This window comes from Cervus elaphus, chromosome 32 (assembly GCF_910594005.1).
Source record: "Cervus elaphus chromosome 32, mCerEla1.1, whole genome shotgun sequence".
Taxonomy (NCBI): Eukaryota; Metazoa; Chordata; class Mammalia; order Artiodactyla; family Cervidae; genus Cervus; species Cervus elaphus.
This window is the reverse complement of record NC_057846.1, coordinates 23,730,600-23,748,485: the sequence shown is the minus strand read 5'-3', so window position 1 is coordinate 23,748,485 and position 17,886 is coordinate 23,730,600. Positions and strand designations below refer to the sequence as shown.

At 40.3% G+C, this 17,886-nt stretch overlaps 1 protein-coding gene across 17 annotated transcripts in view; it reads left to right on the top strand.

Moving 5' to 3' along the window:
• SORBS2 (sorbin and SH3 domain containing 2) overlaps positions 1-17,886 on the top strand; it is a 205,151-nt gene that overhangs the window by 131,803 nt on the left and 55,462 nt on the right. For 12 of the 17 annotated variants that reach the window (XM_043893772.1, XM_043893768.1, XM_043893769.1 and 9 more), the window contains 5 exons: positions 593-765; positions 5,778-5,844; positions 6,742-6,786; positions 9,305-9,491; positions 11,632-11,746. In XM_043893772.1, coding sequence (XP_043749707.1) covers positions 593-765; positions 5,778-5,844; positions 6,742-6,786; positions 9,305-9,491; positions 11,632-11,746 — 587 coding nt within the window. Of the gene's footprint in view, positions 1-592; positions 766-1,241; positions 1,550-5,777; positions 5,845-6,741; positions 6,787-9,304; positions 9,492-11,631; positions 11,747-17,886 lie in introns of those variants that run through there. The other 5 variants (XM_043893770.1, XM_043893757.1, XM_043893759.1 and 2 more) reach the window with 2 other exon arrangements.

The following is a 17,886-nucleotide window of genomic DNA, read 5'->3' as shown; positions in this document are numbered from 1 at the left end:
AATCTGCCTGCGAAGCAGGAGACCTGGGTTTGATCCCTGGGTTGGGAAGATCCCCTGGAGGAATGCATGGCAACCCACTCCAGTATTCTTGCCTGAAGAATCCCCATGGACAGAGGAGCCTGGTTTAATATATACCTACATGTTAACAATGAGTGACTCAAATTTAAGATAAATGAGCTGGAAGATATACTGATACAAATACACTCTATATTTATTTATAAATGTAGTATTACATGTGTGTTATTTGCTCAGTTATGCCTGACTCTCTGCAAGCCCATGGACTGTAGCCCACCAGGCTCCTCTGTCCATGGGATTTTCCAGGCAAGAATAGTGTAGTGGGTTGCCATTCCCTTCTCCAGGGGATTTTCCTGACCCAGGGATCAAACCTGGGCCTCCTGCATTGCAGGCAGATTCTTTACTGTCTGAGCCACCAACAAAGACCATTGTATTATATATTTATGCATAATTAATCACATATAACTATGTAATTACACATAATTATAATATACTATATTATAGTAGGCATGAATATGAGGCTCCATTAATCTGATTCCTTGTGCATCAAATATATTTCACCACATCTTCTCCGCAGATTCCTCGGAGGCATATCCCCAGCATGCCCAGTCTCTGGACGGCAGCGTGGGCAGCTCCATACCCCTGTACAGGTCCTCTGAGGAGGAGAAGAGAGTGACAGTCATCAAGGCACCCCACTACCCAGGGATCGGGCCGGTGGATGAATCCGGAATCCCCACAGCAATCAGAACGGTAGGAAATGCCAGCGCCCGCGTTGCTCTGGGGCTGTGCAAGCCTCCACAAAGGATGGATTGTCGATGGCTTTGTGCATTCCTACACTCTTACATAATGAGGATTGCCCACTGTGCCATCTGAATTCTCATGAATATTATGCTGCGTGTGGGCAGAGAAAAGGAACTGTCCATTGAAGATAATGACCCAATCTGTTTCTCTTATTTCGATTAAAAAAGCACGAAAATTGTGATCCTGTAAGCTTTGTTTGCCTTCACCTTTTACCAAGGGGAGTTAGGGCAACAGAGAGAGAAGAGAGAAGGGAGAATTAAATGTGAATTCTTTGGCTGCACTTAAGTCTCACGTGCGCTGCGAATAAGCCAGTGATTTGTGTCTGGAGATGGACGGACATGCCTTACCGCCAGGAGATTGGGAGCCCTGGATTGGGAGTTGAGAAGCCTGATGATTGGAGGGAAGGGCGTTCATGTCAGAGAAAGGAAAAGCTGTCCGTGGAAAATACACATCACATTTGGGTGTCCCTCCTCGGCTGTGCCTGCCGAGAGCTCTCGGGGCGATCAGTGAAAGTGTTTGGGTTGGGTTTTTTTTTTTCCCCTCCAGTCTGTAAACTCTGCCAGACCATTGTTGAGTGTGTTGGGGCAGCCCCTTCTGGCAGAGTTCGGCAGCGGCAGAGGCCGAGCTCGGGCAGGCAGCTGCTGGCTGAGCCAGTCCACTTGGAGAGGAGGTTTGTGCTAGCCTGCGGGGAGGAAGACAGGGCGCCAGGATGAGAGCCGCGGCACCTCTGCAGGTGAAACGGGGGGCGGGCAGGGATCGTGGCGCCCGCTGTGTACGCGGGTCCGCACACCCGGCTGGGAGGCTACGGAGGGCGGCCGGTTTGGAATGCAAACCTCGGGGGGGTGAGAGAGAGGAAAAGACTGGGCATTAGATCAGAAAAAGAGGTGGGGGCAATTGGAATCTGCTCAAAGAGAAGGAAAGACAGAGAGTGGGGGTGGGTGGAGGTTCTTCTCTCCTTGAATTTGCATTTATTACATGGATCCCACGATCTGAGATAAGAGTTAAAAATTAATTATTCCAAGCATCTGTATTAGGGAAGTCAGAAGGTAAGTCTGTAGAGTCATTGCTAGGGCTTTAGACTCATGAGATTCTGGGAATGTTGAATGTGGCTACTTTTAAAGACCTAAAAAATCTATGTTGGCACCAATAGTTGTCATATTTAAGTGACAGGAAAAGTTCGGGATCCGGACTGACATTTTTAATCTTACAATGACTGCATGTTTCTGGTGGTGGCGCTTTGTTGTATGTTTCTTTTTTAAGATTTCTGACCCCAAATGCTTTAATTAGAATTTATTTTTCCTAATAGAGTAGGGATACAGTGCCAGACCGGTACAGTGTCACTGGTTTTTTTAAACTGACCCTTGAAACATAATAGATACACAGATTAGAGATGTCTGATTCTGTGTACATAATATAGACTCATTTTATCTGAGATCTCTAGGTGTGTTTTTAATCAGTACACTGCAAAGTTAGAACTGTTTTTATCCATTAGATATAATTTTCTTAAATAACAAGGCCTTGCTTTCACATTTTAAAAAGAAAAAACTGAGATGTTAGAGATGGTTAGTGAAAAATCAAAAAATGTTAAAAATTTTATAGTATTTTATCTACTGCCAAATGAAAAGCATGTTTAGATATGCATAAACAAAAGCATATACTAGACATTTGATGCAAGCTTCCCTTCTATAAAACAGAAAATAAAATATAAGCAACTCAGAAGTTCCTTATAAGGAACCAGCATTTTTATGTACAGCCAGGCTCCTCTGTAGACGTTTCAAAGTTTACAAAAAAGGTACAGGTCTGAAGACTCATTCACATTTCTTATTTGTCAGCCCCGCACGGCACATCCCCAAGTATAGCTGTGTTTATAAATGTGGAGTCAGGCCATCTCAGAGCCACAGCAGGCCAAGAATCTCCAAGGCTGTTTTCCTTTCTCATCTGCAGAGAAAGCAATGATTATCTGACTTACATTACTTCACACGGGCTTTCCGCTCAGGGTGCACACCAAAGGCAGCGCTGTGTCCATGTGCCATTTTATAGTCTCACGGTCTCAGACATTTTAGACTCCAGGCTCCTTTTAGACACATTCTAGGTGTTGTGCTAGGTCTCTTTATATACACTGTCTCTCTCAATTTCCATAGACCAAGGAAACAGAATTTTGTAAAGTAACCTAGAAGCTCTAGAAGGCCAGGAGTTAAACAAACGCACCTTTGAGCTATTTGCAGGAAGGGGAGCAGCTCCCCAGACTGCCCTCTCTCATGTGACCTGGGACGTCTATGTCAGCCTTTTACTGCCGTCCTTAACAACAACAACAAAACGCGCTGGGGTCCAGCTCCCACAAGATTGTGTAATTAAGGCCAACTAGTTAACTGAAGTACAAGATTCTTTTCTTCTACTTCAAATATAACACCGTTAGAGCCTTTTCAAAGCTGGAAAGGGGAAAAAACAGAACAGAACAATGAACACTGGTGGGTAGAAAATACGTGTCTCTTCCCTTTTTGGAAATCTCTGCCTGATAAATCACTGTTGAGTTCTGATGTTTTGTAAACTACAGGAATGTAAATTTTCAGGTTTATTCAGCCAAGTTCGAGAAAACAACCAAAGAGTGATTTACTAATAGCTACTGTCCAGGCAAAACCATTTTGAAGAACACATAAGAAAGTAAACTTTCTCAAATTCAAGGAGACTTCTGTTTACTTAATCTCAATATTTGCTGCAACAACCTACATGAGGACATATATAAAGGGAACTTTAAATGTTTAGAAGACTTCTTTGAGAAAGAGATGGAGAGTTTAAGTGTTCCCATTTACCAGGTTCATATTCCTCTTTGTCAACCAACTTGGGCATTTTCTGGCATCTCAGTGCTCACCATATAAAGCTAGCAGATGGCAGAACGAAGATCCTGCCTGATATGTGCCCTCCGGCAAGTGAAGGGAAAAAAATCCCGTCTGTCAGGATACCTTGCCATATACAGTGATATAACTCACTTATTCAGCTTCCCCATTGCCATCGGTGGTGTTCAGGTATGGCTGGGAAACATGTTTATACAGTGTTATGTCTTATTTTTTATTGCTAAAGACTACAAAGGAATTAAAGCTTAATAAAAAAAAGAAATCCATCTTTTATGAAACTAAATATCTCTTAAAAATACAAGTTCAGCTACTTTGTTTAAACCAGCAAATAACAGCTAGACTGTTGCTTTATCACTACCTCCCCCACAGCTCCCACCATTTGAGTATAAAGTCAGCCAGTGATCCACCCAATATTTCCACTGTAAAAAGAGCCTAGAATGAATGAAGAAGTGATTTCCAACAAAGTTAAGTAGCCCCCGATGCTACTCTATATTTGTGGTGATTATCGGAATCAGATATTCTTAGCAAAAGAAATTTAGATATAGCACAAACTCTCAGTTTCCAGAAGAAAAACACAATGACCACACTGGAGAGAAAAATCAGGATATAAAATGTACACCAAAGTTCAATGTAACAAACACACGACTATTTTTATGGCTGTCCTAGCGGAATGTTTTATATGAAGAGAACTATCTAAAAAAATGGTATATTTAGTTACCATATACAGAACGGTCATGTTTCTCACCAGAATAACCTTGGAAGAGCTGAGGTGAACATCTTGCCAAGCAAAATCTTGATTATGATTATAAAGCATATGTACCCATTTACAGGTATACTATTAGACAGACTTTTATCCAAAAACCTGGGTCATTCATTATTTTATTCTGTAAATATTTGAGGCTTTCTACTGTTACGACTTATGGAACATTTCTTATATTCTAGCCACTGTTTTAGATCTTTTTGCATACATGTCTCTTTCATTTTCCAAAACAATTCTATGATGTGGATATAATTATTTCATCTTAGAGAAAACTGAGGCTCTATAAGGTTACCTCACTCGCCCAGATTCACATTGCTGGGAAATATTAAACAGTAATTAAAGGAACTAAGAATTGAATCTAGGTTGATCTGACATTAATCTCAGCTTTCCACTGTAGCCTACTGTTTATATTATGTCAAAAGCAGAGTGGATAAGAAGCTTCTGCTTTTAAGGAACTTACAGTTTAGCAAAGCAGATACTGCCAACATTTTATTATTATGTTAGAGGAGTTTTGAAGCAATAGCTACATTTTTGGACTTGCTCCAGGACACTAAATTATTTACTATATTCAGTATTTTATTAACTTAGACTAGTAAATATCAAATTTTTATTTCTCTAATTTAAGCCAATGATCAGAATACAGTTTACATGTAAAATATTCCCCAGTTAATTTTAAAAATAATGTATTGAATAGTATACTAACAAGTTTTTATGGATAATGATAATTATCACCAAAAGGGGTGAAACAAAAAACTATAACTACGAACTATAATTACAAAATGATAGCTTTGATTCAACTTCTTGTTGTTGTTCAGTCACTAAGTTGGGTCCAACTCTTTGTAACCCCATGAACTGCAGCATACCAGGCTTCCCTGTCCTTCACTATCTCTCAGAATTTGCTCAGTTTAGCTAATTTTATATAAATAAGCTCATGGAAATATCAATTACCCAGGGCTAGGCACAGCTGTGACTTGGGAAAAAAAAAAAACCATAGCATATAATATTCCAGCTCAGCCTAAACTCAAACAAGGGGTAATATGTTTACAAAGTGTGGGTATGCCTGGATAAATTACTGATATCAGCTTATTGACCAGAGATGTATTAATACATCTTTTGTTGCCCAAACATTATGGACCTGAGTGTTTCAATATTCACTTACATAACAAATCACCAGCCACAGGTGTTAATTTCTACAAAAATCCCCTGGTCAATAATGTGATGTTGTCATCATGAAATAATAAAGTGAAAATTGTATCACAGAATCTGCTATGAAAAAAGGTAAAATATAGAAAGAGGAACAAGGTCTATTCGTGACCAGTTTTGTAACCTTTGGACATTTTCTTTTACAGACAGTTGACAGACCGAAGGACTGGTACAAGACCATGTTTAAGCAAATCCACATGGTACACAAGCCGGGTATGTAGTTCTGTTTTCGGATCAGGTCCTTGTGGGTGGAAGAATACGTACTCTTCTGTGCAGTTTTGTTTCACACAAAATGTCAAGACTCTAGCAAACTTCATGGCCCTCCCTTCTTTTCAACACTCCTCCTTACTCTCAGTGTTAAGTGTTAGTCACTCAGTCCAGTCTGATTCTTTGTGACCCCATGGACTGTAGCCTGCCATATTCCTCTGTCTATGGAATTCTCCAGGCAAGAATACTGGAGTGGGTTATCATTTCCTTCTCCAGGGGATCTTCCTGACCCAGGGATCAAACCCAGGGTCTCCTGCATTGCAAGCAGATTCCTTACCATCTGAGCCACTAGGTCACCCCTCAATTCCCAGACACCTGTGCTGCTTCTTCACCCCTGAGCTGCCAGAAAGCCTCTTAGAAGATGAGCCTCGAGGAGTACCAGAGGCTCTGGCCTTATCCATTCATCCTTCCCTGTTCACAGTATAAACAAGCCTGGCTATTGTCTGCTTAAACAAACTCATGATTCCTCTATCCACACAGATCCACCCCATGTCAAGAGAGTGGGCCATAGCTGGGTCTCACCAAGTTGATAAGAGATCTTTAAAGTACTTACTAAAGGAAATTCAGGATCCAGAACAGGTGGAAAGGGGGGAAAGGGACTGACGTCTGTATGCTGTGAAGTGGGCGCCAGAGCAAAGCTGTTACAGACCAGAGAAGTCAATTTGCAGAGACCCAGCAAAACAAAAACAAAACATAATATTTGAAAATTTTTAAATGGTATTATGAACTCGGCAAACCATGTTAGCCTTCTAACAGGTCTGTTGTTTCCCTGAAGTTCTGCCGTCTTGATAGGATGTGGTGACCGAATCTGTATTACCATAATATTTATGTTTCATTTTCTAGATGATGACACAGACATGTATAATACTCCTTATACATATAATGCAGGTAGGCTGGTTTCCTTGCTTGCCATGAATACACTGTGCCTTGCCATGCGTGGAAGAACTTCCCACTTTTTTTTTTAACCACTCTGAGTGCACGATTTCAGTTTCTACAATTAGGAAGATGCTTTTTTTTTTTTTTCCTCTTTCTTTTCTCAGCATGTGTAACAAAAAATGTGGATCTTTTCTCATGCAAATGGAACTAATACTATTTTATCTCCTTCATCCCCACTGTTAGTTTATTCTCTCTGCTTCAGGAATGTTTAACCAAAATGTGAAGGACAGCAGGGGAAGAACATACTGTAATAGGGGTACAAAGTAAGATAAAAAGGTCTCCTTTTATCAGTGGAGAATTGTTATAATTGTGTAAGATCTTTCGGATTACACTTCACAGTAAAACAAGTCAAGCAAAGTATTTTGTGACCCTGTCCATGCTTTTGCTCCAAATGCAACCATTCATAGAAAGCTTTTTAAAAATCCCCGTTTGCCGGGCCACTCTTCTGACTCAGAGCTGCCAGTGGTCATGATGGAACGGCTTCAGCCCTGGGCATTTCCACTAGTGTTTCTGTGAGTTGGTGTCTTGGGGATGCTTGCAGGCTGGAATGAGGGACCCCTAAAAAATGTTTCTGATCGCAGCTGTCTTCTAAATATCACATCGGGGGATCCCTCACGGGGCCTCCAGTCACTTGCCAGTTCCGGGCTCAGGACTACAGCACTGTGTCTGTATTCCCTTCTTAGAACAGGCTCGGGGGCCTACGTCCCCTTTGGCAGCTGCAACCTCCTGTCAGGGTCCCCTGGGTCAGCCTGGCCCCTGAACTAGATGAGGCTGCTCTCTCTGTGACACTTGAAGGCCAGCACTCAGGCCTTTTGTAACAGTTGAGGATTCTGCTACTAGCATCCAAGGACAAATAGAGGGAAAAAAAATACAAGGAGAACAAGCTCAACAAGCTGCAAGAATCTGGCTTTCAGCCCTCACTCCTCTAGATGATAGCAGGCGGCCTCCTAAGAGTCCCTCAACTTTTATATGCTGGTCACAGGTACTACTAACTCCCCTCTTGGGTTTAGCCTGTTAAAATGCAAAACCCAATTGAGAAAATTTCAAAGATCTTATTGACTTTATATGACGATTCACGAATCAGGTGGCATTCAATCTAGCATACAGAAAGGAGCGCCTAGGAGCTGAATGCAAGGAAAGACTTTAAAAAGGCAGAGGGAAGTGGGAACAAGGAAGTTATACCAAAGAGAAAAGCCAGCACGTTGCTGCGAGGTTACTCTTCTTGAGGGGAGGGTAGAGGTCTGTGAGGCAGAGTGTCTAACTCATGCTGACCAGGCAAATCCTGGTGGACTGGTTTAAGATTCTGTTTCTGGGAGAGTCAAAACTGTAACTAGGTTAAGTCTCGGTTTCGTGACGTGGGGCTTAGCATGAGTGACTCCATTTTGGGTCTGTTGTTTTGTTCTTAAAAAGCACTACAGTTGAAGTCTAACTGTGGAACTGAGGCAAAACAAAAGTGTATAGACTGTATCTTATTTGTCATAGCCAATGTGCATGGGCTTCCAGGAGAAGCAGAAGAGTGAAAATAGTAATAGCTCGAAAGACTGAGGTGGCAGGAAACTCAGAATTTTTATAATTATTTTTCATACTGAGGTTTGTATCCATGAATAATTAGTAAATTGAACAGTAGTTACCTATCAACTCACAGACCCCTTTAGAAAGCTTTACCATTTAATCGGTAGACAAAGCAACTATAGTCAGTCTCTTCCCCTTTTACTAACCTTGCATGGTACTGTCCTATGCTTTGTACTTTCTGCCTCTTTTTTTCCTCTGCCATCTCCACAACTTCTTCCCCTACCCGCCCAAACCTTCAGGGCTCACTCTAGCGCCCTCAGTTTTTTATATCTTCTCCAACCAATCTACCATCTTCTAAAATTTTAATTCCTAATATAAGTTTCCGCATGTGGCCTTTATCATATGTTACCAATTATTTTCAATCATAATTCTAATCATGTCTCTTTTCCAGAGATGCACTATGAGCTTATTGAGGGTTTAAGTTTCCTTATGCCTTGCACAGCATGTAGATAACTTGCTCAATATTTTATATGATTGTAATTAACATGTCAATTACTATATACAAATCAAAGCTTCTAAAGTAACAGAAGATAATTGGAAACATGTTAATAGTTTACATTATCCAGGAGCAAATTTGCTAAGTATCTGTAAGTCTGTTTCTGGTACCAGTCTGAATTATTACTAATTTCATAATAATTGATGAAGATTCACTGTAACCAATGCTTGTGTCTACAACACATTAATGAATCAATAATGATTAATAATATTAATCAATCAAGGGCATATCATTCAATGCATGCGTTATGAATATGTCTACTGATAATAATCTTGGTAAAATCATGGGATATTTTGTAAATAAATAACAGGATTTTTATTTATTACAAATAGCGTGATGCACTTTAAAAACGCCACTTGTCTCTGTCCTGTTTTTGTTCTGCCATTCTGTGCCTCCTGACAGGCCTCTACAACTCACCCTACAGTACTCAGTCACACCCTGCTGCCAAGACCCAGACCTACAGACCGCTCTCCAAGAGCCACTCCGACAACGGCACCAATGCGTTCAAGGATGCTTCCTCCCCCGTCCCTCCCCCGCCTGTTCCTCCGGTTCCGCCCTTTCGAGCAAGAGATCGGTCTTCAACAGAAAAGTAAGGCTTTTCCCCCACAAAGTGTCCAGTAGTAAGTTTAGGATATAACTGATCCCACACGGCATTCAGCAGAAGACTCGGTGCTTACCTTACTAAGATAGTTTGCGTATAACCTTATCCGTATCATCTTATTAATCAGTAAAGTGACCTCCTCTATCAAGAGTGCAGCAGTTTCATACTCTTGCCTTATAATACCCTAGTCACCTTAGTTAGACTTGAAGTAATAGAGCCCCATCTCCACTCTTTGATCAATAAATGCATATGACAAACAGAAATAATGGACACCCACTCCCCTTTGGCATAGCAGGTCAGAGACAATGCAGTTAAATTTCAGCTTCCTCAGATTTGAACTGTTAGGACTATTAATGATTTAAAATTTCCCCTCTGATATCCAAAAGTACAGAAAAGCTTATTCATAAGTAAGGCATTAGTTAACAGGTGTCTACCTGTGGCTCATTTCCACACACTAATTTTAATTTCCCCACTGAAATACATTTATAGAAACTATTCAAACAAAAATAAAAATTTATAAACACACTTTCATTGTGCCATTTTTGTTAGGATAATGACTGATAGCCCTACTTATAGGTAATCTTCATTGAGACCTCACTATGAGCACTCATCTAAGTACTTTTCCTGTATTGTATCACTTAATTCTGAACACAACCCAATGAGACATGCTCTATTTTAAACCCATTTTAGAGAGGGAAAAAACTGTAGTTTCAAAAACCAAAGTAAGTTGCTCAACCCATGCAGCTAGTATGCCCAAGCCAGACTCACACCTGGCTCTGACTAAAGCCACAGCTCATCCTATACTAGCAATAATAAATATAAATGTAAGGATTATTTAGTATTAATATGCTTAACTATTAAGCATCCACCTATCTGACCCATCCCAGAAATTATATTCAACACCCTGCTGTACCATGAGGAGTAATTGATGATCATATAGGTTACAAGATAGCACAAAGACAGACATACATTATACGTGAAGAGATTCTCATTTTAATGCCATCTCTTCATGACTATTATATGTTTAGTATATGTTTAGACATGTATGGTATCTTAAATTTGAGAAAGAAGTCTAGACACAAAATAGTATCTCTGCCATAAAGAACCAAGATTAACTCAGACTTAAATGTATTATTTGTCCTATATGTCTAGTAAAAGTTAATCTTTCCTTAAGAAACATGATAATCCCTTAAAATTTTCTAGAATGCTTTCTTCTCTGCTGAATAGTGCTCATCAATTTACTAGAAAGCCAGGACCTGCTTTCCCCTAGCTCTCCTGTCTTGTAGAATATGTCTGTCTCCAACCTGCCACAGAGTTGGAATTTCATCCCATTCCATGGGTCAGAACTGCCCCCATCTATAGTCAGAAAATTCTTCTTCCTCAAAAGTGATCCTCCCAAAGGAAGCCTTCTTCAGCCTCAGCTACCTAGAAGAGTTTTACTTTTGAAGTCCCTCTTTGACTGCCTCTTGAAGGATGTTAGTTCAAGGAAAAGAGCTGATTCCAAGGACTCCTATGTGCAGAATACATGCCAGGCTCTGGTTTTTCAAGGCTAAACCATGGAGGGTCTAGCCTGTCAAACAACTTGCTCCTATGGACAGCAACCCAAGTGATACTTTAGCACTTTTTGCAGACAAACTACGATGCCATTTGCAAGATAAACAAGATCAAACACGACATGTGCATTACTCCCTGTCACTTCAGATCAAGAACGCTAGGTCACAGAGTGATGGGATAAACTCACAGGACTTTGGCGGGTAGCCACCACTTACTCTAAACACAAACATACATAGTTGCCATTTGTGACCCCAGGGTTCACTAGCACATCACTGACTGCGTATCTATTGCACAGACCCCTCATCTGACTTACTGAACCAGCAGGAGGCACATCCTTGCATGAAAAAAACAGAGGGACATACAACATGAAAGCAAAGAAATGGCTTTCTTTAAATCATTTATGTAAAACAGAACATAAATGTGCTTTTATTTTTTTCAGGGTAACATTTTACCCTGAGACACTTAAAAAAAGTCTATATCAGAATTAACTTTGAAAACAGATATTCAGTGGTTTTATACAATGGCTTTAAGCATAGAGAATGATTTTAATATGTAACTTGTTGTTGATTTCTAGGCATGACTGGGATCCTCCAGACAGAAAAGTAGACACAAGGAAATTCCGTTCTGAGCCGAGGAGTATTTTTGAATATGAACCTGGGAAGTCCTCCATTCTGCAGCATGAAAGACCAGTAAGCACTTGTCATTAAACAGAATGCCAGTTCTCTAGGCTTCCTGGGTTCCCAAATAAACCTGAACTTCATATTGTTTAGCAATTTTTATCACCAAGGTAATTAGTTGGCATTATTAAAAAAATCATGTTTGTTGTTTATCATGACTTGTGCATCTTATCTCAGAATCAAAGATGCACTCACTAATATACTGTCCCTACCCACCAAATATAGGACTCATTGGCATGGAACTATAACTATGCCTAATCATGATCCTGAATTTAATTTTTTTTTAAAGTAAAAGAATACTCAAATGCCGCACTGAATTGCCCATCTACATTGCCAGTGAGAGCAATCGTTCTTGGACCTCTCTGATACAAAGGGATCAGGCAGTTCCATCCCTTCATTTCCATTATTGGTTTCTTAATATTTCTTTAACTTCAAAGGAAATTTTCCAAATGCCCTTTTTTATAACAAGTTGTTTTAATTGATTCTTATTAAATCTCTCTCAGGTTACCAAGCCTCAAGTCTCCTGACTGATTGTCAATCTAATGGATCAAGATTATATTTAACTTTGCAGCATTTTTTCCAATTATATGTTTTAATTATCTGCAAAGGAAAAGATCTATAATGTTGAAAATAACCGCATGTCTCCTCAAAGTGCAGTTTAACAAACAGGCTTTTCCTTGGCCCTCTTTTAATTCCCCTAATCCTCCTTTCTGAGTCCTCTGCTCTCTCTCCTTGACCAAGGCCTTCAGGATCTCTTTGAAATTCTAAAATTCCTATGCATCATTTCTATCAAAACCTGCTTCTAGAGAAACAATTGTGCAGTTTATTCTTGTCCTTGTCTTGAAAGAATTTTAGGTGTCAGTGAACAGAAAATAGAGAGTTTTCTTTGTTAGTACCTTTACGAGTCCCCAGGAAGCCACATCATTATATATAAGGTCAGCCCTGAAATTTGATTAGAAACTGTTGCGCACCACACCCAATATGAGTGTCCTTGATTTAGTTTTCAAACCCTGTGTTTATGGTTATGTTCTTGAGAAACATGTTTCAAAACCTTATAATCACATAATTCATACAGGATATTTTTCTAGACCTTCTTTGCCTTTCTTCAAATTAACTTGTATCTTTTAGAGTAGCAGGACTTTACCAGAAAAACTGAAAGAAAAAAAAATGAACACCACTGAATTGCAGGTTCCACTGCAAACATATAACTCATTCACTAAGTTATATGATTTAATACCATGATCTTTGAAATTTTTAGGATGAGAATATCATGGTCTTTGAAATTTTTAGGATGAGAACCGTGAATTCGCCATTGCATAAAATGGAAAAGATCAAAATCATCATGCAATATGAGTCTCAGAGTTAAATGTAGTTACCAAAACATTAATGATCATTCTAACAATATCTGAGACCCTTAGGATGATGGGGGTTGTAATTGTCCTGGAATGCTTTTGCAGCTTTGGTGTCAGGAAATAGGATTGATCTTGGAAGCTGTCCATCAGGATATTTCTAGTATTTACTCATGCAACAAAATTTATGAAGCACCACCCATGTGCCAGGCATTGTATTAGGTGCAGAGGACATGGCAATGAGCAAGACATAGTCTTTACCTCAAGGAACCTGGAGTAGACACATTTGTAAGAAGTAGACCATCTCCAGTGTGGTTAAAACGGAGATACACAATGAATTTGCCCCCCTCAAGAGCTTATTCACAGGCCCTGTCTGAAAGAAATGTCCACTTTAGTTATGTCTTTGGGTTAATGCCTTGAAGGCTCCAAGTTTAAAAACAGCAATGACAAAAGCAATAGCAATAGTTGTAGCTCCTTATTGAGCACGCACTTAAGATGTCAGGCCTTGTAATTCATGCCTTATTACCATATAATGATCCACCAATTCTATGACGTAAATGTATGGAATTCCCATCTTACAGATACAGAGACTGAACACTTGCTCAGTAACCTTGCCCAGCTTCCCGTGGCTGGTGAGCATTGCACCTGGGAATTGAGCCCAGGCAGACTCACACCTGGTGCATTTCGTCACCTGGACGATGCTAAACTGCAAACACGTTTAGCTAGTAGTCATCACCTTAATTAGATGATTTGATTATTTAATTTGCTTAGCATAAGTTAATTTGTTCATTTATAATAAATTAGTGTACTGGATTTATCTGACCAGCAACCTGGGCCCTGAGTATTATAGTTAAGACACAAAACCAATTTACCCAATATACTGAACTAGCTCTAAAAGGAACAGAAAGATCTGGAGGGCGGGTGTGGTTGAAGATTCGGATATCGATAGCTCTCTGCCGCCACAGGAAAAGGGCCGTGAAAGGAACCTAGAAACTTGGAAAATCGTGAGAATGGCTATCTAAGAAGAAACAGAAAGAACCAAAATGTTTATCCCTCCTAAACAATTTTGCTGAGAGCCAGCCTTATGCAAGATGATCTCAGCCAGTCATCTGTATCATTTTGGCCAGGCTTTTTATTATAGGGCTCGGCTAGTCTAGTATCTTCTTTTCATCAACCCTGAATCCATTCCAATTGCCTCTCTAAACCAGAAAAAAAGGGGGGGAGGGGGTTGACGCAGGGCAGGGTTGCAGAGACTGGATATGTCTTGCTATTTTGATAGATTTGAGACTGTCTTAGATACATGAGAGAGAGGATAGGGAGCAGGTTTGCTAAATAAGAGGGATGGGACTGCAGGTAAGGACTGCAGGGTTTAGCTCTCTCGTGTATTTACTCCAAGACAGTCTGTGAGCATTCCTTGGCTCTTTTCATCTTTAATTTCTGTAAGGTATACACCACAGCTAGGTTACTCTCTGCTTCTCTTTTGAATTCCGAGATTATGCCATCGTCTGCCCAGTCTTCCCAAGTGTCATCTTGGATTCCCCTCTCCCCAACCATCTCAAAGTCCTGCCTCCTGGGAGAAGCACCAACTGCCCTTCTCTGTCCATCTGGCCCACCACTGTCCACACCTGGATTGGAATGTCAGCCACTAACTCATTTCCCAAATTCTCCAATCTCGTCTCCACACCATAGCTACGACAACCTTAGAAAGCCTCCTGCTCAAAACTTTCTCCTGGCTTTCAAGGGTCCTTAGAGCAAAAGCAAGTTCCTTAACATAATACACAAAAACCCTCGTGGTCTGGCCCCGCTGACCTCTGCAGCCCCGAGTATCTCCCAGACCTTCCTGTCTCAGCACGTTGCAGCTCTACAGAGTGCTCTGCACGCCCTCCTCCCTGGACCTCTGTCCAGCTGCCCCTCGGCCAGGAATGCTCTCTCCACCACCTCTTTCCTCCCAGGGAAAGTCCATATCTCCTACTCAGCCTGGCTCACTTCCCCCAGGGCACCACCCCAACTTCTAGACACTAGGTGCCAGCTTCCCCTGCTGTGAGGAGCCCCCCTAAGGCACGCTGTGCCTCACCACCCTGAATTGAAATGGCCTGCTGACTTGTCTGTGCCCCTCATTAGACTTTAAGCTCCTTGAAGCCAGGGACCATATCTGGTGCAGCAGTTGAATCCCTAGCACCTAGAGCAATGCCTGGCACAGGGTAGGTGCTCAGTAAAGACACATTGAATTAATAATAAGGGAATGGGGATAGGTCTTACCCTTGGAGTTAGTGGTCAAGTTGGTGGGATGGAATCCTTGTTCTGTTGCTTATCTGTGAAGTCTGTATGTTTCTAGGGACGAAAGGCGCCCCCAGTCTCCGTCAAAGCACACACGAGGGGTCCCACACGCTGCTGTTGGTAACTGTGGTTCCCTGACTCCTTGGCACATGCAGTGGGGAGAGGAGACAGTGCTATTTGAACAGAAGTCCTCCCCTCCTCTTCCTTAGAAATCAATGGAATGTACATTCATATTCTTTAATAGGAAAGTAAAAGTGAATACAGTTTTTTGGAAGAGCCTACATACTCAGTTGACTGTAAATTCAGGAATGATGATTAAATGGCCCTCATGTTTGATCTGGAAAAGTACTCTGCAATCACCAGGAATTTATCTTAAACTGACTTGAACCACAATTGATTCCATGAGACAATCATATAAACTCTCTCCTGGGATTATATTAATAAAAATTCTACATCCTCTCTGGGTTGGATATGTTTACAGGTGAACCAAGTTAAAATAAATTCAATTAAGCAGTGGTTTAGAACACCTTTATGCTTGAAAATAGAAAATAACGTGGAGATGTAATCTTTCTCTACGGTAACTAAACCCACACATGATAAAAGTGAGCAAACAAACTCTGAAGACAGTGCAGGGTTGAAATGCAATTTAAACCCTTGGTGAACTTAAACTTCTTTCAGTGAAGATTGTCACTAGAAGCTTAAGCTATAAAAATTGAGAGTTTCATCTGTTGGTTTAAACCATAAAAAATTGTCCGGACTAACAATGTGTCAAGCATTTACTGTGGAATCTCAGTAAATGTAAAACACAGTAGCCAACATCATTAAAGCTTAAAAACCTAATGAGCATAAGTTATAAAGAACCAAATGACACTGACAATTTCTTTTTGTTCAGAACTGCAAACAGAAACCCCATGCCTGCAATAAGAATACTGAGAGCAGTAGAATTTTTATAACCTGAAAAGCAACACATTTCTTTTCAACTGTAGAAAACAAAACTTGAAAAATAGGTTACCTTTAAATAAGAATCGAATGTGATTCGTAGTTTTAGGTTTTCTTACACACCTTCCTCTTGCCCTGATGACCCAGCGTTCACTGTGAGCACAGGTGTGCTGCGTTTTTCAAAATGAGAGGAGACCCAAAGAGGGTAGAAAGAGGTGTAGCAGTATCTCTGCTCTTCTGTTGTCTTTTATGAGCATGGTTATGCCTCCTAAATATTTGTGGATGTTAACATTTGTGTTGAACAATTGAAAACACTTTCGAGTCACTCATGGAGAGCTGTTTTGTGAGATCATGAGTATGTCTGTCTGTCTGTGGGCTGACCATCCGAATGTGCATCACTGACTTCCATGAGGCCCCTCTGTGCCTTAGGGTGACTCTAGGTTGCTACATAATACATTTAATTGTTGCCTGACTAAAGGGATTCAAAAGGTCAATCGCAGCAAAGAGAAAATTCCAGTTCTGCCACTTGGCGTTTCTTTACCAGGCAGGCTCTGCTCAAGCCTATGCCTTTCATTACGTCCCAAAGTTATGGATAACTGCTAATGATCGTTATGTGTGTGGGGGGGGGGGGCGATAGACGGGGGTGGGGGGTGGTGGGGGCTGGGTTCTCTTCTAATTTCTATTAGCATGTGCCCATTGAAACAGTAAATTGAAGCTTTATTCTACAAAATTATAAGTTTGGGAAGTTGCCGCTCTGAGGTGGGATGCGGGATGGTAGACAGTATTTTCCCTTTTCCCTAGTCTATCACTGAAATAGATTTCTATAAACCAGAACTTGGTATATTTGTTTGCTGTATATATATACTTTTAAGATGGAAATCAGAGTGAAGTTGTAACCTCTGGAAAACATACTTATTTGTTTAGTAAATTTGCTGCCCTCTACTGTTCAAAACGTTTTTTAAACATATGTTTTCTCTTAAGAGAAGTTTCTGTCTCCCCTTCGCAAAAATAAAGTACCATACATGAAAACAGAGATTTTAAAATCAAGAATTAACAATGTTATTAAAGGTGTAGCATGAGAAACAGCAAGATTTGAAAAAGTTAAAGATTATTCTCCTCTGGAACCAGTACTGGGCCTCTTACACACAGAACAAAATTACTGGAAAATTCTAATATCATTTACCCTAAAAATCAGCTCCAGCCAAACTACTCCACAAAATGCCTACATGCTGCAGCTATAATCTAAATGATAATTGGAGAAAAATAATATTTTAGTACCATCAAAATCTCAATTACTACTTTTGCACTATCAACTCAGAAATAAATTAAAACAAGTTTTTAAATTAAAGAAATGGTAAATTATTTACCAGAATATTTTCTATCCATTTCATTACTTCTGAAATGTAAACCAAATATAATGCTGACTAAATGGAGAATACATCTCAAGATTTCTGCAGCATTTTTCATAGTAATCATACAGTGTTTTCCATAATGTTATAATAGTACAGGATAATAATATTTGAAAAGAAGTCTCAGCACTGTGTTTGTCCAGGCACAAGCTTTGTGACACCGCCATAACTAGTATCA